General features: G+C 51.1%; 2 protein-coding genes and 1 long non-coding RNA gene across 6 annotated transcripts in view; 1 reads left to right on the top strand and 2 right to left on the bottom strand.

The window, feature by feature from the left end:
* Window positions 1-5,088: 5,088 nt before the first annotated feature.
* Window positions 5,089-6,765, bottom strand: LOC140619530 (uncharacterized). The gene is made up of 2 exons (XR_012019408.1): window positions 6,515-6,765; window positions 5,089-6,036 (listed from the first exon to the last, which is right to left on the bottom strand). It is a non-coding gene; the product is annotated as an uncharacterized lncRNA (long non-coding RNA).
* Window positions 6,766-6,799: 34 nt separating this feature from the next.
* TFIP11 (tuftelin interacting protein 11) lies at window positions 6,800-21,314 on the top strand. The gene is made up of 13 exons (XM_072803025.1): window positions 6,800-6,883; window positions 8,570-8,787; window positions 10,553-10,706; window positions 11,009-11,165; window positions 12,900-13,027; window positions 14,589-14,741; window positions 16,507-17,034; window positions 17,138-17,244; window positions 17,762-17,930; window positions 18,267-18,510; window positions 18,955-19,097; window positions 19,572-19,737; window positions 20,881-21,314. Exons 2-13 carry the CDS (start codon window positions 8,579-8,581, stop codon window positions 21,234-21,236), a joined length of 2,514 nt encoding a protein of 837 aa, XP_072659126.1. The 5' UTR covers window positions 6,800-6,883; window positions 8,570-8,578; the 3' UTR covers window positions 21,237-21,314.
* The window catches only part of SRRD (SRR1 domain containing), a 31,861-nt gene continuing 17,464 nt past the window's right edge, over window positions 7,648-22,044 (bottom strand). The window contains exons 7-8 of one of the 4 annotated variants that reach the window (XR_012019406.1): window positions 9,360-9,649; window positions 7,648-8,004 (exon numbers count right to left, since the gene is read on the bottom strand). Coding sequence is in view for 2 of the 4 variants with exons in the window: in XM_072803046.1 (XP_072659147.1) it covers window positions 21,573-21,773 (201 nt within the window). In the remaining 2 variants the exon portion in view is untranslated. Of the gene's footprint in view, window positions 8,005-9,359; window positions 9,650-11,030; window positions 13,849-19,246; window positions 21,774-22,044 lie in introns of those variants that run through there. The other 3 variants (XR_012019407.1, XM_072803047.1, XM_072803046.1) reach the window with 3 other exon arrangements.

The raw sequence follows: 22,044 nt of genomic DNA, 5'->3' as shown, positions 1-22,044 counted from the left end.
CTCGTAAGTCACATTGTTAGCATAGACAATAGGCCTGGTGTGGCCCAGGGCCCCTGGTATGCAAAGACACTTACTAGACAGGGTATCCCAAGGGCTTAGAGATCATCTCCTAAGAGCTGGTTGAAGGCCAGTGTTTTCTTTGGCACATACAGGATGTGAGCACTCCTGGCCTGCTAAGTTTGCTGCACAGGCCCCCAGATGCAGAGGGACCAGCTGGGCCCAGAGCAGTTTCACATCTTTAAGGGTTAAGGTGTTTTATACACACTCCTTGGCTCACGGGCTTTGGGAACGCAGTGACTCCCAGTGGTTTGGAGCATAGATTTTTTGGAGTCAGGCCAACTTACTGCCTGTGTGGCTTGGGCCTTCATTTCTTCATTTGTAAGATGGGGAAGTTAAAACTTCATGGGTGTATTGGGAGGGGCCAATGGTTGATAGAGGCAGTGGGGCCTGGTGTGTGATGAGCCCACAGTGTGAGGCAGCTCTTGTCTCTCCTGATCTTGGACTGAAGTGAAATGGGGAGTTCATGGAGCCCCAGACACTGGAGGCTCATGATCACCACTTACCGGGGAGCAAAACACATCCAGCCTTATCCAGTGTTCCATTCATCTGTTGCTCTAAAACCAGCTGGCCCCACACTTGGTGACTTACAGCAGTGTACTATTAAATATCTCCGTTGGGGAAGTCAGCTAGAGTGAGCTGGTTGGTTCTCACAGTCAGATGGTGGTTGGGACTCCTGTCGCCCGGACTCTTCTTTATTCCCATGTCTGGTGCCTGGGCCCAGGTGGTTGGAGCGTCCAGAAGCTTCTATGGGCTTCTGTATCACATGGCCTGTCCACGTGGCTAGCCTGGGCTTCCTGACAACATGGCGGTCTTAGGGCGGCCGGACGTCTTATATGGTGACCAGCTTCTCCCAGAGCAAGTGTTACCAGAGGCCAGAAGGAGCAGAACAGCCAGTCAGTTAAGGGATATGCGTGGCCCAGTATCACTTCCACTCAGTTTGTCATGGTCCTAGCCCCCCTGCCCCCCCCCGCCCCCCCCCCCCCCCCCCCCGCATTCAAAGGAATAGAGAAATTCCTCTTCTTGATGGCGGAGTGGCAGGGTCACATCGCGGAAGTGCATGTGGGTGACAGATGCAGTTGTGGCCATCTTTGGAAAACACAGCTGGCCACGGTCCTCATCAAAACCAGCTTATCAGCCTCCCCTGCAGGGTCTTCAAATAATGTATGAACTTATCAGATTATGAGATTCTTTCTGGGAAATTGTGATGTTCCCTTCAATAGGCTGCAGACTGAAGACATATCTTTACTGTTTAAATCACAGTGATTCCAGACACGCAGAGGGCTGTGTCATCAAGAAATCCAGGCTTTTTGGTTTCCCCAGCCTCTGCCTTGGGAGCAGGGAGGGTTCTTCCCACTGATGGAACTACCCTAGGCCCTCTCAAGCCCCAAATCTGGGCCAAGACCCAGGAAGACATCTCTTACCCCTGTCCTCGTTCTCTTCTAAAGGAACGCTTCTCAGGACAATTAACAAAGAATCCCATTCCCTTGGGTGAAAGCCCTCACTCCACCCACCAGGGCTGGCTCCTGACCAAGCACCCACGTCCGTCCGTCCGTCCGCAAGTGTGGATGATTCTGATCTGACCTCGTTTCCATGGAAACAGCTGGTGTTTTCAAGGGGCCGATGCCTTTTTATTTTGAAATAATGATAGACTCCTATGAAGTTGCAAAGGTACTACACAGGGTCTTGCGGATCCTTCATGCAGCTTCCCCCAACACGGACATGTACCAACTGCAGTGTAACATCAAAACAGGAAATTGACAGGGACACGCTACTGTTAACTAGCCTACAGACCACAGGCCCTGTTCCATGTTCACCGTTTTGTGCATAGGGGTGTGTGTGTGTGTGTGTTCAGAATTCTGTCCCCTTCAGTGGCAGACCCTTCCATGTGCTCCCCCCACACGCACATGCACACACAATCACATGCAAAAGCTTAATCTAAGAAACCTAGAAATGGTGCTTCTGATGAGAATGCCGTCCCCATCCCAAGCTCCGGTACTTCCCTTTGAAGCACTTATCATGGTCAAGGTTTTGCATTGATTTGCCTGGTGCTGGGTTTCAGGTTGGTCTTACTGGACTGTACACTGAGTCGAGAACAGTTACTCTTCCTTTGTCCCCACCCCTGCCCCCCACCCCAGCCAGGCATAGCCCATCGTGGGCGGGGAAAGCCAACTGCCAAGCTGCCCGGGTGATGCTGTGCCTTTCCACTGAATGGGGATAGGGTTTCGGATTAATATAGGACTCATGGTTAAATTTGAGTTTCAGGTGAAACAATAATTTTTAAGTTTTTTATATTTCATGGGACATCCACTAAAAACTTGTTACGTGAGCGACACCTGAGTGGCTTAGCAGTTGAATGTCTGTCTGGCTTTGGCTCAGGAAGCCACATCAAGCTCCCTGCATGGATCCTGCTTCTCCCTCTGCCTGTGTCTCTGCCTCTCTTTGTGGGTGTCTTTCATGAATAAATAAGTAAAATCTTAAAAAATAAAAACTTGTTATGTGAAATTCACATTGTAACCGGGAATCCTGTATTTTTTGCTTGCTAAACCTGGCAACCCTCAATAGGGCTGAACATGAACATAGTCACTGATAGGCTATTAGGGAAATGGCAGTGTGTGACTTCCAGTGATGTGGCCTCAACCCTGTTTCTCTCTTGCTCTTTTTTTTTTTTTTTTTTTTTTTTTAGAGAGAGAGAGGGTGTGAGCGGGGTAGGGGCAAAGCGAGGGGAGAGAGAGAGAGAGAGAGAGAGAGGAGAATCTTAAACAGACTTCCTGCTGGGAAAGGAGCTCGACATGGGCCTCCATCTCAGGACCCTGAGACCATGACCTGAGCTGAAACCAAGAGTCAGATGCTTAACCAACTGAGCCACCCCGGCTCCCCTGCCTTGTCTCTTAGTCACTCATTGTGGGGGAATCCAGTCATATGTCATGAGGACACTCAGTAGCCGTAGGTAGAGGTTCACATGGCAGGTTCCCGATGCCTCCTACCAACAAACAGCCGACACCAGCCCACCAGCCATGTGAGTGAATCACTTTGGAATCAGATCAGCCAGCCTGGGTCAAGCCTGCAGGTATGTGCAGTTCCAGTTGACATCTTGACTGCAACCCCAGGAGAGATCCCGAGTCGATACCAGCACCTGAGTCGGCAGCCAAGCTACTCTTGAATTCCTGCCCATGGAAATTGTGTGAGATAATTCTCACTGTTGCCCCAGGCTTCGAAGTTTGAAGGTCCTTGTTACTGTGCAATAGGTAATACCTAGGAGCTCCTGAGATATTTGTGAATGAGTGAATGAGCCAGTGAATGAATGAGTGAGGAAGGCTGTGGTTCCTCCCCTTCCCTGCCTGCTTGTGAGGGTGCTCGCCCCGCAGATGACACCCAGGTCTGCGGATCCTGCCAGCTTCGCTATCAGAATAGTCTTCACAAACTCATGAAAGATAAGTAAGGTATCGACCATCTGTATGGAACATTTCAAGGGAAACCAGATTTGCGAATCTCAGCTCATCTGGATTTCCAACTCTTCCCAGTTCAGGACACGCTCTATATTTTTGTGACAAAATTTGAACTAAGAATAAGCCTTGTGCAACTGTGTAATGTCACCGTCCTAGAAAAGGTACTTGTGCTAGACTTTAAATATATCAGCCTTGAAATGCCACTTGCAGATTGTTTCTATGGTACCAACCTATTTAAAGTTGTAACTAAGGAAAGGATTTTGTCCCCCCCAAATCTTTCAAAGGTGATATGGAAACAGTGCCGTACGGATGGCATAGGCCGTGTGAGGGGGTGATAGGACCGTGGACTCAGGTAGCAGAAACTATGGGGAGGTTTATGGAATCCAAGAGCTGGTGTATGCAGAAGGTTTGGCTTCGGGACCCCAAACAGACAGGCATCACAATGTACATCTTAGCTCAGGTAAGTTGGCAGAAACGGTGGGGGTGCCCCCGGCATGGTGCAGCAGAGAAGGCACCCGCCTGGAAGTCTAAGGTCCTGCATTCAGGCCTGGCTCTGTCCTTAAACTCGCTGTGTAGCCTGTGAACGCCCCTCGTGGTTCAGTCTTCTCCACTGCTTCATCTGGCGAGTGTCGGGGCCCTGTCGGGCTCCTGCTGAGGAGCCCTGTTGCCTGGCAACCCCTTCTTGGTTATCTCCATGTCTGAGCACCACATTAGGAATCTAGACACGGGCCTGGTGTCCCCAAGGCCCAAAGCCAGCGCTTCTCTGGGCAGTGGTAGGAGATCATGATGTGCGGGTATGAAATCAGGAATCTAAACCTCTGGTTGCCTCTCCCCTTGCTTTTCTGGAGACTGGGCATTTGAACCCAGAAATCCTGAGAAACCAGTGAACTTTGAGCCCCTTTTACGCAGTCGGGCCCATCCGTGTAGGGGTGTGAGGTTGGGTCTTTCAAATGAAAACAGCCTTAAGCATTTACCAAGGTCTTACTGGTCTTGCTATGACCAGCAGCTTTAATATATGTATTAGCTGCCTGTCTTGTCTTGTGGCCTGAAAACACTCCTTTTAGAGCACTAGTGTCATTATCCCCATTTTGCAGTTGGGGAAACTGAGGTGCAGTGAGGTGAAGCTACCTTCCCCCATCCCACATCAAGGAAGGAGCAAAGTGATTCGGATCTCTGAGGTCTTACTCTAGTAACTTCATTAAAAAAAAAAAAAAAAATTCTAGGGGCTCCAGGGTGGCTCAGTCAGTTAAGCATCTAATGTAGGCTCAGGTCATGATCTCAGGGTCCTGGGATTGAGCCATGTGTCAGGCTTTATGCTCAGGGGAGAGTCTGCTTCTTCTCCCTTTGCCCTCTCCCCTTCCCCCTGCATTCATGCTCACTCATTCAAATAAATAAATAAATCTTAAAACAAAAATATCTAGGTACAAAGAGAACCTTTTTTCCCCCCTTAATAACTTGAGACTAAGTTGCCTACTTGATGCCCTATCACTCCCCTAAATACTTTAATATTTCCAGCAAAGACATTTTCCAGCGTAACCACAGGACGGCCATCAGAATCAGAAAATGAACACGGACACATCACTACCATGGAACTTCAGACCGCATTTAAATTTTGCCAGTTATCCCCATAACTTCGTTTACAGCAAAAAGGTCCAATTCAGAATCAGGTGTTGCGTTTACCGGTCATGTCTCCTTCGCCTTCTTCAGTCTGGAGCACTTCCAGGGTCTGTCTTTGACTTACATGCCTTGGGCACTCTTGAAGATCACAGGCCAGCTGTTTGGCAGAACATGTCTTTATTTGGGCTTGTCTCCAGTATCCTAGTGATTCTGTCCCAGGTATGCATCTTTGACAGGAATATCACGGGGGTGGTGCTACGACCTTCTCAGGACATCCTATCGCACAGTACATGAGGTCCACTTGCCCCGTTGTTGGGGATGCACAGCCTGATCCTGCGCTCAGAGCCTGTACTCCTAGTGACCCCTAGTGACCCCACCGTCCCCAGAGGCCCCTTCTCCAGAAGCCACGTGGAGGGTCCATCTGGTGAAGCAGATCCACTAGCATCAGCCCCTCGTGATCTGAGTAACTGCTGCTCCATGAAGTCAGCTGTAGAGCTGGAGAGAGAGCTACAGAGAAGCCAAGCGAGCTTCTATCTTTGGCTCTGGCCTATCACCAGATGCCTATACATTTCCAGGCCCAGACTCAACACGGTCTATCTGGTCTCCTTGTTTTTCCTCCCTCTGCTCCCTGGTGGAGCTTCTCCTCTGTTAGACTCTCTTCCCCTCCTGCCCTCTCTTCTATGAAACCTCACTTTCTAACATCTTTCCTGACTACACACTGTGTGTCGGCCTCGGTGACACACGTCAGTGGGGACGCAGAGACCACGGGAGTCACAGCGCGTGTTTCGAGAAGCTGGCAGTCGCTTGCCTTCCTGTGGGTTCTGGTTTCATTCACAACGGCGGGAAGTTGGATCCAGATCTTTGACTAAGAGCCGGGTGCGCTCCGTGTATTCTTAACAACTGCCGCTTGCACCTTTTCATCATAGGAAGGAGAGAGAAAGAACGTGAGCGAAGACTAGGGGCTGACACGCCTAGGCAGCCCTGTGCTTGCACATTTCATCTCCCCGGATCCTCAACCATTTTGCAGAAGAGGAAAGCGAGGCTTCCAGAGGCGCAGGGACTAGGGGGGCCCCGGGCCCGGGTGCTTGCGGGGTGCAGAGGCAGCCGCCACTCCCCGGGCGGCCCGAAGCCCTTGAGCCTCGGCCCGCGGGGCTCCGCACGGTCCTATCAATCGGTGAAGGAATGAAGGTCTCGACCACGGGCTGGGGGGCGGTTCCCGGAGGGAGCGCGTGGGGCCCTGGTCCGCCCGTCCCTGCGCTCTCAAGCTCCGCGCCCACCGCGGTGCTCGGCCAGGGGCCCCGACGGCACCCGAGACCTTGCTCCCGCCGGCAGCCTGGCCCCGCGCCCCGCGCCCCCCGCCCCGCGCCCCGCGGCCGCCCGCTGGCCCTCACCGCTGCCCCGTGCGCCAGTCCTCTAGCCCCTTTTACGCAGTCGAGTCTCAGACTGGCGGCGGGGTCCCCGCGGGCCGGGCGCGGCACGGAGGTCGGGGAGGTCGGGGAGGTCGGGGAGGAGGTCGGGGAGGTCGGGGAGGTCCGGCAGCGCGCCCGCCGCCATCCGAGGCCCTGGAAGCCCCGCCTCCTCCCTCGCACTCGGCCCCGCCCCGTTGGAGCCCGGGACGCGCTCGCCCGTCGCGGCCGTGACGAAGAGCGCCCCGCGCCCGCCCCCGCCCCCTCGCACGTCATTTCCGGCGCGCCGCCGCGGGCACATCCGGGCTCCTGGCCTCCGGCCGGTAGCTGCGCTTGGACCCGGGACCTGCGGAGGTGAGCGGGGCGGGGGTGCGGGCAGCGGTGGGGCGTCCCCGCCGGCGGGCGTGAGTGCGGGGGACGCAGCCCCTCCGCGCAGCCTGCTCCAAGCCTGCTTTCGAGCGCCGTCGGCGCGGAACCGGGGCCCGGTGCTGCCCCTGGCTCGTCCGCCCCGCGCGGGCTCTTCGGGGGCCCGGGGAGGCCGAGGCGCTGCGGAGCCCCGAGTGCTCGGGGGCGCTTCCCTTCTGTGCGCCCCGCCAGCGTGGCGGGGGTGCAGTGAGCCGGGGAGCCTGGGGACTAGCGCCCGGACGCGCCGGCCCCCGCGAAGGCTGCTTGCCGCCCGCGGCTGTGGTGACGCCGCGACGCCGCCGCCGACCCGCCGGAGCTGGGGTTTCAGCAGTCCTCCCCGAGGTCCCCTCCCCAACCTACTGATAGTGGCGGTGAGGAACCTGATCTGGGGCTACCGTAACAGCCCTTGCTCCCGGAGCGTTTTTACTCTGAGCTTAGTATTTTAAATTTTTTAAGAAATACTTATTTGAGAGAGAACGTGAAGCGGGGTGGGGAGGGGCCGAGCTGGAGCGGAAGAAGCAGAGTCCCCGCCGAGCAAGGACCCCGAGGTCTTGACCTGAGCTTAAGGCAGATGCTTATCCAGCTGGCCCACCCAAGCACCCCTGAGCTAAGCGTCTTTTAGGCACCACCTCGTTTAATCTGGCTCACAGGCATTCCCAGAGGGTGGGGGTAGAGTCAGCTGAATCTCATCACTCAGCTACCAGGAGCTGAAATCTCTGTTAAGGTAGGGTTTATGCCTTCAGAAGAAGTTCATGTTTTGGGAGGAAAACTTTTAAGTCTTAGGGTCTCACCAAGTAATATACTTCAGGAAGCGTGTTCTAAAAACCATCACTCCCGGTGGTGAACCGCCAAGGGTCCAGATATAGTAACTCTTTCCTCATATTTAGTTGTTGTTGATCCTTCGTTTTGACTCCAGAGTAACTACATTTTTTTGTGAGATTGTAAAAGTACCATTGAAGTTACAACTAATTTAAGAAGAATGGGAGAAGGCCAGTTAGAAGCCTCAAATCTTCCAGCAAACATCTGGCGTTCTGAGGTGACAGTGTCCGTGACAGGCGAGCCACCCAGTGCTGTAGAAGAAGAAAAAGAAACAGCTGAAGAACCGGAAAAAGAAGTCCTCCCAGACATCGTAGAGCCACTCTCCATTCTAGATGTGCTGAGGATCTCTGCGGTTCTGGAAGATACTGCAGACCAGCTCTCTATTCTAAACTATATCATGCCAGTTCAGTATGAAAGAAAACAAAGTGTCATCATGGTATTAAAAAAAAAGGGGGGGGGGGGTTCCAGGAAGATGCCCACCCCGTTTCTGAGGCAGTAATAAGTAGAATAACATACCGAGTTATTTTTTTGTGGGTTATTTAGGTGTGAGTGTGTGTAAAGTTTTATGACCTTGACCAGGACAGGGAATCGCATATTGTTGGGACCAGTCTTTTGTCCCACCTGTTTAAATAGTGTTTGTTTTCTGAAATATGTTTTTAATGTCTGCCTTATTGAACTGTTAACAATGATTTTTAATCATTGGGACTTTGAGTGTGAGGAAGTTTGAAGGGAGTGAGGAGCAGGGACGGAAGCCTACTGCTGCTCTCCCCTCAGGACTTACCACAAACCACGTGCCTTTTTTATTCCTTTCTTTAGTGACCTGTCATGTCACTGTCCCACTTGTACCGGGATGGGGAAGGCCACATGGATGATGATGACGATGAGCGGGAGAACTTTGAGATCACCGACTGGGATCTCCAGAATGAATTTAACCCCAACCGGCAGCGCCACTGGCAGACCAAGGAAGAGGCCACCTATGGAGTGTGGGCAGAGAGAGATTCAGATGAAGAGAGGCCCAGCTTTGGAGGCAAACGGTACTGGCCAGCATGAGACTGCTTCCTCCTCGCTTTAGGGAAGATGGGGGGTGGTGGGAAGATAGCCCACTAAATATACCTTTCTCCTGGCCTTACCAAGTCCTGTAGCTACGATATAAGCTAGGGAGGCCCAGCTTCCTCTTTGGCCGGAGTGCTGCTCTTTTGCTGATTTAACCATCACTTCATGTTTAACGAGCAGTTATATGTACCATGTCGTATACTGCAGCCCCATTCCTTTCCTTCTGGGAGCCCAGACGCTAGAGCATGGAGACACATTAATTGACAGCTCATACGATGGAAGTTTATAACTGATTTAGGACCTGAGAGAGAGAGAGTTTGGCCTATTCTGGGAGGTGAGGGAAGATTTCTCTAGAGAAGTGACTTTTGAGTTTCTATTACAGCAGAAGGTAATGAGGGTGGTAGGAGAGGCACGGGTATGCAGAGGCTCCTGAGGGGAGGCGGTGGGTGTCCACAGGGGTACAGAAAGCTTTGCAGGCTGCGGTGAGGGAGGGAGAGGGGGCATAGTTTGAGAAGAGGTCTGTGGTAGAGCGGATGATGTGGGCTGCACTTACCTTTGGAGAAGACCTGTCAGTGTGCAGAGTTGACAGGGAGCTGCAGGGGAAGAGGAAACTCCATGAGGCAGGAGAGGAGGATTCAGGCCAGTAGTCGTCCTCCCCAGTGTGAGAGGTCATGTGTGCAGTGGCCACAGCTCACTTGACCAGAGCGTGTAGCGAGTTTGGCTTTGTCTCTGTGTTTCGTCTGTGGTTTGTAGGCTCTAGCCCATTGACACTGTGCGTTTTTCACAAAGGAGGCTGGGGAGAAAGTATGGAGGTCAGATCAAGTCCTCATCTGGCAAGGAAACCTAAAAGTGGGTGATAAATAGATCAGAGGTCAGGAATTAACATTCTCTATAACCATAAGATAGTACCTTGTTCTGCACTCTACGTGCTTGGTATCCTTCACCTTGTGAGAAAAGTAGCATCATTATCATTCCTTTTTTCAGATTAAAAAACTGAGGCCAAAAGCACATAACCAGGCTGTAAGAAACTGGGCCTGACTCCTGAGTCTGGGTCTCTACGGCCTAAGTTACATTGCATTGTTTAGGAAAAAATGCTACTGCCATGGGGATGGTTAGTGACAAGTTGGTCATTTTATAAAGGTAACCAGGAAATAGGACATTGTAAGGACTGTTCTTGTGACAGTTGTCAACATTGATACTCTCTATCTCAGAGTTAATTTCTTAGGTATTTTACTTTAGTTTTCATACGCAAATAAAGGTAATGAAGGTGAAACTTTTCTAAGAGTTTGACCAATAAAATTGTTAATATACTTTGCATTCATACAGTTTCTTTTATTGTGTTTGATGATGTTTATCTATCCGAAGTTCTTTCTTGCTTGATTTCTGTACTTGAAACACGGGGTCCAAAACAAATGATTTTAAAGTTAATTTTAAAACATGTAAAAGAGTTGCGTTATCACATCATAGTTTGCATGGTGTCCTTTCACTTTTGTTGAGACAAAATCAATACAGTGTGTAAGATCATATATTGCTGTTTTAATCAACCTTGCACTGACAGGTAACAATGTTACCGTGATCACAGGAAGTCAGATCTGAGGCGCTTTTGGTCTAAGTGAATAGGTTACTCTTGTAAAATGGATCCCTGGAGTTCCCCTCTCGGGGGATCTCAAGCCGGCAGAGTGTCCACAAGGGATCGCTGCAGAAGGCTTCCTTAAGGCCCCCTGGGGGCTGTGTGTTTGCCCACAGGGCCCGCGACTACTCTGCACCAGTCAACTTCATCAGCGCCGGTCTCAAGAAAGGGGCAGCAGAGGAGGCTGAGCTGGAAGATTCGGAAGATGAAGAGAAGCCTGTTAAACAGGATGACTTTCCTAAGGACTTCGGACCCAAGAAGTTAAAGACGGTAGCATCTTTGGCTCAGGCTTGTGACCTTTGAAATGTCTGTGGGAGGTCGTGGCAGTTCAGGCATCTCCTACAGGAAGAGGGGGGCGCTTGGTAGAAGCTGGTTATGTGGGTTTCTCCTCGTGGTAGTGGGTCCCTTCGGGGGGGCCATGCAACCTCTTTGCTGACACGTCGTGCAGCTCTGCTTTTGGTTCGTATGACCCTTTTCATGATGCTCTGCCAGGTCTTTTTCCCATCATCCAAGTTTGCTTTCTTAGGTTTTTCTTTTTCCATCAACTAAGCTTTGGGTTTTTTTCTGCTCAGGGTGGCAATTTTAAACCCAGCCAGAAAGGCTTTGCAGGAGGAACCAAGTCTTTCATGGATTTTGGCAGCTGGGAAAGACACACAAAAGGCATTGGACAGAAGCTTCTTCAGAAGATGGGCTACGTCCCTGGAAGGGGCCTGGGGAAGAACGCACAAGGTAGGGCACCAGCACCCTGCAGCCGAGCAGGAGGTTGGCAAGGCAGAGGAAGGAGGAACGGTCTGGGGAGTGGTTTGCTTTTTCTCTTTTTTGGAGGATGTGAACTCTGCAGCCTGGTTTGCCAGCACCAGACGGTTGTTCTCAGCTACCTGCTTTGTCACACTCAAAACACTTCCTCTGCAGAAAAAAAAGGCTTAGGCTTTTTTAGGAAAAGGCTCAAACAGGCTACAAACAAACAGGCTGCTTTCTTTGGCCTGTCCAGTGTTTCTTAAGAAATGAGCTTGTTGGGGATCCCTTGGGTGGCTCAGTGGTTTAGCGCCTGCCTTTGGCCCAGGGCGTGATCCTGGAGTCCCGGGATCGAGTCCCACGTCCGGCTTCCTGCATGGAGCCTGCTTCTCCCTCTGCCTTTGTCTCTGCCTCTTTCTCTGTCTCTCATGAGTAAATAATATCTTAAAAAAAAAAAAAAAAAAAAAAAGGAAAGAAAGAAATGAACTTGTTGCCAGTATTTTAAATAATTTTACATAAAGTTTTTGATTTGCCTGGCAGCAGTTGGTTTTAGCTGCCGAGGACGGTGCTCACGGCCTCTGGAAAGCAGCTTCCAGCATTCCCTGTTGGCTTTTGTCCTGGCACGCTTCACTTTACGGCAGTTTTCCTGGGCCCTGGAGGCAGAGGAGTCTAACCTTCCCTGCTCACAGTTATTTGTCCTTCAGGAGTAACAATGAAATGCTGTGTGTAGCCTGTTCAGCAGTAGAGACTGTAAACCTGGCTGAGCAGATCCCGCACTGGGGCCTCTGTTGGTGCTCAGCGGCCCAGCCTCCTGTCCCAGGCACTGTCCACACAGCTCTACTCACAAATCCCTGTTTCCTTGATACCAAAGCTACACAGACCATGCACTTGGGTTCTTCCTGCAGGACCTTGCTTTCTCTCTCCTTGATCTGTTTCCTGTGAGCAGTCACCAAGTGGATGTAAACAGTAGTAGTGTCAATAATCCAGATTCCACTCCCTGAGTATTTGCTCAGGTTACACCTGGGGTATGTGTTGAACATATCAGTTGTAGGGAAAGTCCAAGAACCTCTGTGGAGTCTGGAGGTGGTGACCTGGAATGAGCACGAGTGGACCGTCCTAATTCAAGATTGCCAAAGTACTAGCTGTAGGGGTGGGTAGGCAGTCTTTGTTGAAATGCTAATGTCTTGTCTCTAAACTCTTGGAACAAAAGTTATTTCCAAGGTTTACACTCACTACGAAGCAAGTGAAGTCTGGGAGACAGGAGCTACCAAGTGATACGAGGTCTCATACTGAATTGCCACTTTACCTCCCTTTATTCTGTGAGAGTCTGTAAATCACTTGTCTTTTTTTGTTTTTTGTTTTTTTAAAGATTTTATTTATTCATGAGAGACACAGGGCGAAGGAGAGGCAGAGACACACAGGCAGAGGGAGAAGCAGGCTCCATGCAGGGAGCCCAATGTGGGACTCCAAGAAGAATCCAAGTGTAAATGAAAACCTGTACTTAGACTATAAATAACCTAATGTCAGCAACCTGTCGTGTGGCCCATAAATGCTCAGAACTTTCACATCACATGGAAGCTGAAGTGTTGCAGGGGCAGAGGAGAGCTTGCCTTCCTGGGTTGTCACTCTGTGTCAGGACTAAGGAAGGGCAGTTCCACTGTGTGGCTTGTCCAAATGCAGGAATCGCTGTGACCTGAAGTTGTTTTCTCTTCTGCTGAACTTTATCAGGTATCATTAACCCGATCGAAGCGAAGCAGAGAAAGGGGAAAGGTGCCGTGGGAGCTTATGGCTCAGAACGCACCACTCAGTCCCTACAAGACTTCCCCGTGGTCGACTCAGAAGAAGAAGCAGAAGAGGTAACTGGGAATCAGGAGTCAGGGTGGCTGGGGCCTGAGCCACTTCAGACCGTGGCTGCTTAGTTCGTGTATCTGTTTGTCCGTCTGCCAGCCTTCAGGTGTTCATTGTACACCTCTGTGTCAGCCACTATGCTGGAGCGGGGCTGCCCTGTGAGGAAGGGTTGGGAGCCCGGGCCCCAAGCCAGGCAGTTGACAAGCAGCTGCAGGGTGGTAGTGAGCGCAGGGAGCGCTGAGACGTGCCAGCGAAGGAAGTAAGGGGGCAGTGGTAGTGAGGTACATAAATCAATAGAATGGCCAGGGAAGGCCCCTCGGGCCGGGAACCATCGGGGGATTTGTGGCAGAAGGCAGGAGGCATGGGGCAGTCTTGAGGCCAGAGGATGCTAAGTATGAAGCTTCGAGCCCAGAGAAGCTGTAGAGGATTCTGTGGCGGGACGGCTTCCATCTCTGTGTGGCAGGAGCCAACAGTGAGCTGAGTGTTGCTCTGCTCAGTGGCAGAAGGGGCCGCGCCCTCCTGACCACCATACTTTTTTCTCGTTTGCATTTATGAGGGAAAGCAGGAGGCTGCAGAGACACATATTGTCACTGTTCTTGTCACCAAGACTGTCCTTTTGCTGATGGCAGCAGAACTCTGATAGTGTGGGGGTGACTGCTGTGAGTCCAGCTCTGGGACCGCAGGTACCAGGCACACAGAAGTGAGTAGGTGAGCCAGGTGGGAGGCAGCGAGGAGTGGTGGGGCCTGAGGCCAACAGGTGGTTTCTCTTCAGCTCCAGGTGATTGTTGCTATAAATGTGGGCTTAGTGGTGCTAGATCTTTGGATTTTCCTGAAGTAGAAGTCCAGATTTTTTTTAGAGGGGGGAAAAAAAAGGAAACCAAGTCTTAAACCAGTGTGAGGAAAGCAGAAGGACAAGTGCACAACCCACTTCTGTGGGCCATAGCCTACCACTCTCAGCCTGAGTTTCCTTCTCTACTATAGATCTTCCTACGGAAACATTTTACAAACCCTGATTACAAAAGGTATCTTTGCCTTAAGACTTGGGTCTGCTTATCTGCCTTCATTTTAAAGTAGTACCAAGGTTTTGTGTACTTAAAATCTTTTATCATTTTCTAAGTTTTACATGAGGTGAATTTATTATTTATTTATTCATGAGAGGCAGAGACACAGGCAGAGGGAGAAGCAGGCTCCATGCAGGGAGCCCAACGTGGGACTCGATCCCAGGTCTCCAGGATCAGGCCCTGGGCGAAAGGTGGCCCTAAACCACTGAGCCACCCGGGCTGCCCCATGAGGTGAATTTAAAACTAGCATTGTGCTAGCCCATAGTAGCTACTCAGTAAGTGTGTCCTTCCAGTCTGGAGCACCTTCTTCCCCAACCTCCTCATGTCTAAGAGGGGCTAGGTGTCAGAGAGTCTCTAGAGACGGTTTTAGCATCACGCAGGCACACTGCTCTCACAGAACCTCGTGTGAATCTAAGACCACACCTCGCGAATGTGCATGGTCTCCGTGGCCCCACCTGCTGTAAAAAGTGGACTTTCTTGTTTGACCAATTACCTCCTTCTGCTTTAGGAGTTTCAGAAGGAGCTGAGCCAGTGGAGGAAAGACCCCAGTGGAAGCAAGAAGAAGCCCAAATACTCTTACAAGACAGTGGAAGAATTGAAGGCCAAGGGCAGGATCAGCAAGAAGCTTGCTGCCCCCCAGAAGGAGCTTTCTCAGGTCAAGGTATGGTCCTGATCCGGGACGGGCCCTGAGAAACATGTAATGCCACACGCAAGTCAGGTCAGTTACTGAACATTCTGTTGGGTCTTCCGTCTAGGCTCTTTTCTCACTGGGCAGTAGCATCCCCCTGTTCACTGCAGTCACATGTCCAGGGAGAGCTCTCGCATTCTTAGGGCTGGGCACTCTCCATGGCACCCCGGTGGTACACGAGATAGTGGCCCCTTCCTGAAGCGCAGGCAGTGAACTTTATAACATTTCTGTGATTAAAAACTCAGTATGAACATGGCTTTTAGTGAGTGTGTAATTCTAGAGAATGAAGTATCAGGTTATTTGGTCCTACTTGTGTTGCTAGACCTCAACTGTTTCTGGTTTGGTTTGTTTCTAGTAGTTTGTACATGAAGCTTTGTCTTTGTGTCAGATATTTTCTAAGGATAGATTCTTGGAAGTAGAATCACCAGGTTAAAAATAGGCTTTTTAAGGCTCTTGAGTCCTGGAAAGGGTGCACTCACTCGGTGACTAGGAGTGCAGGGGAGTGTTTTCACTTTTATTCATTTGGGGCATACCACCATGGAGTGTTTTCAGTTTTATTCATTTTTATTTTTATTTTTTTCAAATAAATTTTTTTTAAAGTATTTATTTATTCATGAGAGACACAGAGAAAGAGGCAGAGACACAGGCAGAGGGAGAAGCAGGCTCCGTGCAGGGAGCCCGACGTGGGACTTGATCCCGGGTCTCCAGGATCACATCCTGGGCTGAAGGCGGTGCTAAACCGCCGAGCCACCAGGGCTGCCCGTGTTTTCAGTTTTAAAAATTGATTAATTTTTCCACCGCTGTTAGGTGCATTTAGTCCTCAGTTTTCCATTACTCCCCCTGAGTAGCCAGAGGACAAGGGTGACAGTTGTCTGTTGGAGTTTGGCACAGGACAGACTGTGTGTGTCACTGCAGGGTTTTCAGCAGTCAGGATGTTGTGCATCCCGTGCCCAGCAGGGAGGAGGGGTTAGACATCCAGCTGTGCAGGCCATAGCCAGAGGTTGGGAATCCATTGATCCAGACAGGGCCTGGGAAGTCTGTGTTGATTTTTCTCTAGCTGATTCTAACGTACGTGTTTCTTGGGTGACACTTCCAGGGCTGATAGAGAGTTGTGTCTCAGCATATTCAGTATACTTTATATTCCATTTTCCTCCGCCTTCTAGAAATGCTCCTTTCCTAGGTCTAATAACTGTTTTCTCATGGTTCATTTCATTTCTAAATGGAAAAACAACTGTTCATTATTATAGAGCAGTGTGTGGTCCTGTTTGGGGAGTCAGGAAACAGAGGCAAAAATATGCTTTTCGTCCCTTTCCATAGGTTACCAGCTTTGACACCTAAATGCACATCCTTCTAGATCTCCTTTGCCTAAATATGCCTTTTTTAATACCAAAATGTGATGGTTTGAAGACATACACTGCTTTATTACTGGCTTCCACCAGTGCAGCCTCTACTCTGCCACAGAATGATTTTCTCCTCAGTTTAGTAGTCTGTACTCCAGTTTCACGGGTTTTCCTAGAAAGCTTTGTCCATCTCTATCTCCAGGGAGCAGTCTGGAACTGCTGACTGTCCACCCTCCTGTCAGTGCAGTGGGGCCCCCCTGCAGTAACCCCCCACCCCCTGGCTCTGACACAGCGTCACTTGTGTGCGCCGGCACTCTGTCCTCCTTCGGTCCAAGGCGTGCTGTCACAGGGCAGCGATGGCACACACTGACTCGGGCTCCCCCGCCACTTTCTCCCAGGTCATCGACATGACTGGCCGGGAGCAGAAGGTCTACTACAGCTACAGCCAGATCAGCCACAAGCACAATGTCCCTGATGATGGGCTGCCACTGCCATCCCAGCAGCCGCCGCAGCCTGGCAAAGAGGCCAAGGCGCCGGGCTTCGCCCTGCCTGAGCTGGAGCACAACCTGCAGCTGCTCATTGACCTCACAGAGCAGGAGATCATCCAGAGTGACCGGCAGCTGCAGTATGAACGGGACATGGTGGTCAACCTGTCGCACGAGCTGGAGAAGATGTCAGAGGTCCTGGAGCATGAGGAGCGGGTCATTGCCAACCTCAGCAAGGTCCTGGAGATGGTGGAGGAATGTGAGCGGCGCCTGCAGCCCTCCTGCAGCAACCCCCTCACCCTGGACGAGTGTGCCCGCATCTTTGAGACCCTGCAAGACAAGTACTACGAGGAGTACAGGATGTCTGACCGCGTGGACCTGGCTGTGGCCATTGTCTACCCACTCATGAAGGAGTACTTCAAGGAGTGGGACCCGCTGAAGGTGAGTGGCTAGTGAGAGGAGCCGCTGTGCTCCTGCCCTGCAGGTGGGACAGGGTGGTGGGTGCTGGCCCGCGGTGCCGCATCACGGCCAGGTCTCTCCCCAGGACTGCGCTTACGGCACCCAGGTCATCTCCAGGTGGAAGACCCTCCTAGAGAACGACCAGCTCTTATCCCACGGCGGGCAGGACCTCTCGGCAGACGCCTTTCACAGGTACTCAGCCTGGGGCTCAGGAGAGAGATGCCGGGGAAGGCAGGGGCTGGCCTTCCCACCCTGCGCCTGTCATGTGTCGGCCAGTGTTGTGCACATGCCAGGCTTGCCCTGGGAGTAAGGCTGACAGTGTCGGGCTTCAGAGAGTGGAAGAGGCAGGTGGAGGGTAAGGAAGCGGACGGACGAGGCCAGGGATGGAGGAGAGAGGGGATGCACACCTGTTTGGTGTGTCATCTCAAGCTGTGCAGAGAGCTCCCAAAGGAAAGCAAGGCATCCCTCGGGACGGGAGCCCACAGCAACCCTGCCAGGCAGTGAGACCCATGCCCTGAGGTCAAGCAGGTGGCTGGGCAAGCAGGGACGAGTTAGGTGCAGCTCTGGGCACTGGGGACTGGCCTGGTGGTTTGCTGTGCTTGCATTTCCGTGCCTTTTTTTTTTCTCGTTCTGGAGAGTGGGTGGCAGTGTACTGTCTGCTTTGAAACCTGTCTGTGCAGTTAGCCTGCCCTCTGCCTTTCTCCCACAGGCTGATATGGGAAGTCTGGATGCCTTTTGTTCGAAATATCGTCACCCAGTGGCAGCCAAGGAACTGTGACCCGATGGTGGACTTTTTGGATAGTTGGGTGCACATTATTCCTGTGTGGATCTTAGATAACATTCTGGACCAGCTCATCTTCCCTAAACTGCAGAAAGAGGTAGGGCCCCCAGGTCATGGGAACAGCTGGCAGCAGTAACGAGGGGCATTTCTCTGCTCCCCCAGTGCTGTCAGAAGGCGTGGAATGAGAATCGGCTGACATGGTTACCGTCCTGTGGGTAATTCCAGCCCTTTTGTTGGCATTTCCCCCAGTTTCCCTACTTAAATGGGGAAGTTATTTTCTTGGTTTCTTCGTTTCGGAGATTCCATGCAGCTGCTGTGGGGATACTAGTTTGGTTGTGCAGAGGCCCGTGGGCCTTGGCCAGGAGAGTGCTAGGCATCCATGCTGTCGACTGCACAGTGCATCTGGAACTGGTTTGTCCCACGCCTCCTGCAGGTGGAAAACTGGAACCCACTGACAGACACCGTGCCCATCCACTCCTGGGTCCACCCGTGGCTGCCCCTTATGCAAGCACGCCTGGAACCACTCTATTCCCCCATCCGCAGCAAGCTTTCCAGTGCCCTGCAGAAGTGGCACCCCAGCGACTCCTCTGCCAAGCTCATCCTCCAGCCTTGGAAAGATGTCTTCACCCCTGGCTCCTGGGAAGCATTCATGGTCAAGAACATAGTGCCCAAACTAGGTAAGGGAATAGAGAAGAGGGTATTGCCCTGGTTTCTGTGGCCATCGGTGAGGATCCATGCTTCTTAAAACATGGCCCTGGGGCTCCATGAAAAAGCTGAACACAGGATATTTCTCAATCCAAGAAGTGCCATATTGCTTAGAGGTGGAATATAAACATACCCAGGGTCCCTATGGCATCAACAGCCTCAGACTCCGCCAGCTTCTTGGTTCCTGGTCTGGTTTGGGTTTCTGGTAACATGCTAGGCATTAATGTTCTGAAATTTCTGTGCTATTTGTTTTTAAATATGTATTAGTTATTTCTGGATTATAGAAAGTGGTTTTTAAGAATTGCCATGTCAAGAGTTTAAAATTAACAGATATAAGGTTTAGTCCTGCGTCATCTGATGAGGATTTTGCTATGTGCTTCTGTGCCTTTGCTTTAGAAACCAGGCTTCTTTTGCAGGGATGTGTCTTGGGGAGTTAGTCATTAATCCCCACCAGCAGCACATGGATGCTTTTTACTGGGTCATCGACTGGGAAGGAATGATCTCCGTGTCCAGCCTTGTGGGGCTGCTTGAGAAACACTTCTTCCCCAAGTGGCTTCAGGTATACCCTGCTGTGTTTTTGGAGGGGGTTGGTGGGATGGAGGCAGGGAGGATTCGCTTGCTTTTCTGCCAAGGTCTGCCTGTAGGAGCTTGATCCTTGGACAGCTATCAGGTGACAGTGCTATCACACAGAACAAAAATAAGCAGTAGTCACAGCAACCACCATTTATTGAATAGATGCCACATGCCAGATGCTAAGCACTTGATGTGCGTTCCCTCCGCTTCTGACACCAAATCTTTGTGGGTAGGGGCTGGCATAGCCTTGAGAGGTTCAGGGAGTTTACATTCATGGATGCGTAGCTGTTAAGATGACTTCAGATCCCACACTCTACTAAGTGCCAGACTGTTCAGCTCCTAGAGACTGCTGGTGTCACCAGCTTGAAGGACCCAGGTCAAAACCAATGGCCCCTTGGAAGTTTTGCTCCCATTTGCCACCATTGTGGGTGCAAGTTTCTGATTTCTTTCTTTTTGGCAGGTACTTTGCTCTTGGCTTAGTAACAGCCCAAATTATGAGGAGATCACCAAGTGGTACCTGGGTTGGAAGTCCATGTTCTCAGACCAAGTGCTGGCACACCCATCTGTCAAGGACAAATTTAACGAAGCACTTGATATCATGAACAGGGCAGTGTCCTCCAATGTTGGTGAGTGGGGATTCCACTTTGGATGTCCTGGCCCTGAGTGCCACATTTCTGAACATGTAACTGACACAGAAGCAGCAGTTTTCAGGTGCCTGTGGGCTGTCTGCTCCAACACGGACTCTTGCCCACCAGACCTGGTTATGTAATTAGCACCCCCTGCCCCGCTCTCCCAGCACTGGGAGGGGCATGGGGCCCTGACCCGAGTCTGACTGCAGCTGGATTCACTGTGGGGGAGCCTGCCTCTAGGGCCACTTTCCAGGTTTGCTGGCACGGCTGTGAATACCTCAGTGTGATAATGGAACAGCTTGCCACATGGAGTCGGGACACAGCCTGACACCTAGCAGTTGCCTGACCTTGCCTGGCCTATTGTGTTACTTGTGAAACAGTCATAATGCCTACTTTAGGTTTTCTTAAAAAACTAGGGTGGTGGAGTTAAGTGAGCCACAGTCTGTGCACATTAAGTAGGCAGGTGACGGTCCTCTTAATACCCAGCCCCTGACTGGGAAAGTCACTGCCTAGGTCTGAGTATTCACATCTCAACACAGAGGCCTGCCCTGCTTCAGAGAAGCTCCACAAGGCCAAGAGCTTGTTCAAATAGAATGGCAGCTGGGATTGTAATTTCTATAATCCTTTGAGCCTGTTACATGGAGAGAGTGAGTTCAGAGATTATATACTCTGTTGAATGAGCCAGATACATTTCTATGCTCTGTTCTCATCCAGGCCCCACCGTGGGCCACCCCCAGCTTCATACTCTCTAGAAACTCCCTCAACCACCCTGGCCCCAGGCAACCTCCTAGAGCTGTTCCCATCTGTGCCCCTCACCGTCTGTCTGAGCTCCCTAAATCCATTCTAAATTCTCCCAGGTCTTGGCCCTGTACATAGAGCTAAGATAGGCCGTACGTTGTCAACGTTTCCACCCCGGAAGGCTAAATTTCTTGCAGTGATTCCTGTTAGTAATCTGATTACTACAGATTAGCCAGAAACATTTTTATAGGATAGCAGGCAGTTGAGTAAACTTCTTGAGGGTGCTTGCCATCTGTCGTAGCATTTTGTGTCAGGCCCAGCAGCCCTTCGCTGAGTCACAAATGAGTCTCCATTTCTGTGCAGTTGGATCCCCTCTCTTCACTCCCCTCCTCCGTCTTCCAGGTGCCTACATGCAGCCCGGAGCACGGGAGAACATAGCCTACCTCACCCACACAGAGAGGAGGAAAGACTTCCAGTATGAGGCCATGCAGGAGCGACGGGAGGCTGAGAACATGGCCCAGAGGGGCATTGGTGTGGCCGCCAGCTCTGTGCCCATGAACTTTAAGGATCTCATTGAGACCAAGGCCGAGGAGCACAACATCGTTTTCATGCCGGTCATCGGGAAGCGACATGAAGGGAAGCAGCTTTACACCTTTGGCCGCATCGTCATCTACATCGACCGGGGAGTCGTGTTTGTCCAGGGCGAGAAGACCTGGGTGCCCACCTCCCTGCAAAGCCTGATTGACATGGCCAAGTAGAGAGGGCAGGCTGCAGCAGGCTGGACACTTGGACTGCAGAGGGGATGTAGTTGTAAATAAATGGTATTTTAAACCGCCTCTGTAAGAGTAGTTAACTCTCCATCCAGGAGATATTCCCTGTCAGGTTGCCAAGAGAATGCCCTAGAGCCACACCGGTCTTTATACTAAGCCCTTTCATAGCACGGCCTCCTGAGGAGGGAACCAAACTGAGTATTTCCTGTGCTCTGTGCGTGTCCTCCATGGCACTTTCCCGTCATTTCTGATGGCAGCAGCTCTGCCTCAGCAGAGCTGAGGTGCCCAGCACCAAACACGTCACAGGAGGTTCAAGTCAGCAGCTCAATGATCCCTCGTCTTGTTCCTCCTGATGATTTCAAGGTCTTCACAGTCCTGATAGTCTGGTTCTTCCTGAAATGCCCAAGTGTCTGTGGGGAGTTGTTGTAGCTTCTGTACAGGGAACCAGTGGATGGAGGTATCATTAAATACATCGGTGTACTGGGAAGTCTCAGGCAGCTCAAGCTCCTCCAGTCCCTTTAAAATCTGAGCAGAAAAATTCAAATGTAATAACCCTGACAGTCACAGCAAACTCCACACTTCTGGGTGCAGTTTGTCATCCCTATAGTACTTTAAAAAAAAAAAAAAAAAAAAACCAAAAACATAAGGACTCAGATATTTTGATGTAAGTGCTTCTGTGTGATGAACTGGAAGCTCCAAGGGCAGTGAGTATGTGGGACTGATACTGAGAATGAAAAACAGGTTTTCGCTTTCTGGAACAGAGCTGTCTAAACTCTCTGAGTACAATAACTTCACT

Source organism: Canis lupus, chromosome 27 (assembly GCF_048164855.1).
Source record: "Canis lupus baileyi chromosome 27, mCanLup2.hap1, whole genome shotgun sequence".
Lineage (NCBI taxonomy): Eukaryota > Metazoa > Chordata > Mammalia > Carnivora > Canidae > Canis > Canis lupus.
Note: the sequence above shows the minus strand (reverse complement) of the source record. Positions and strands in the feature narration are given on the sequence as shown.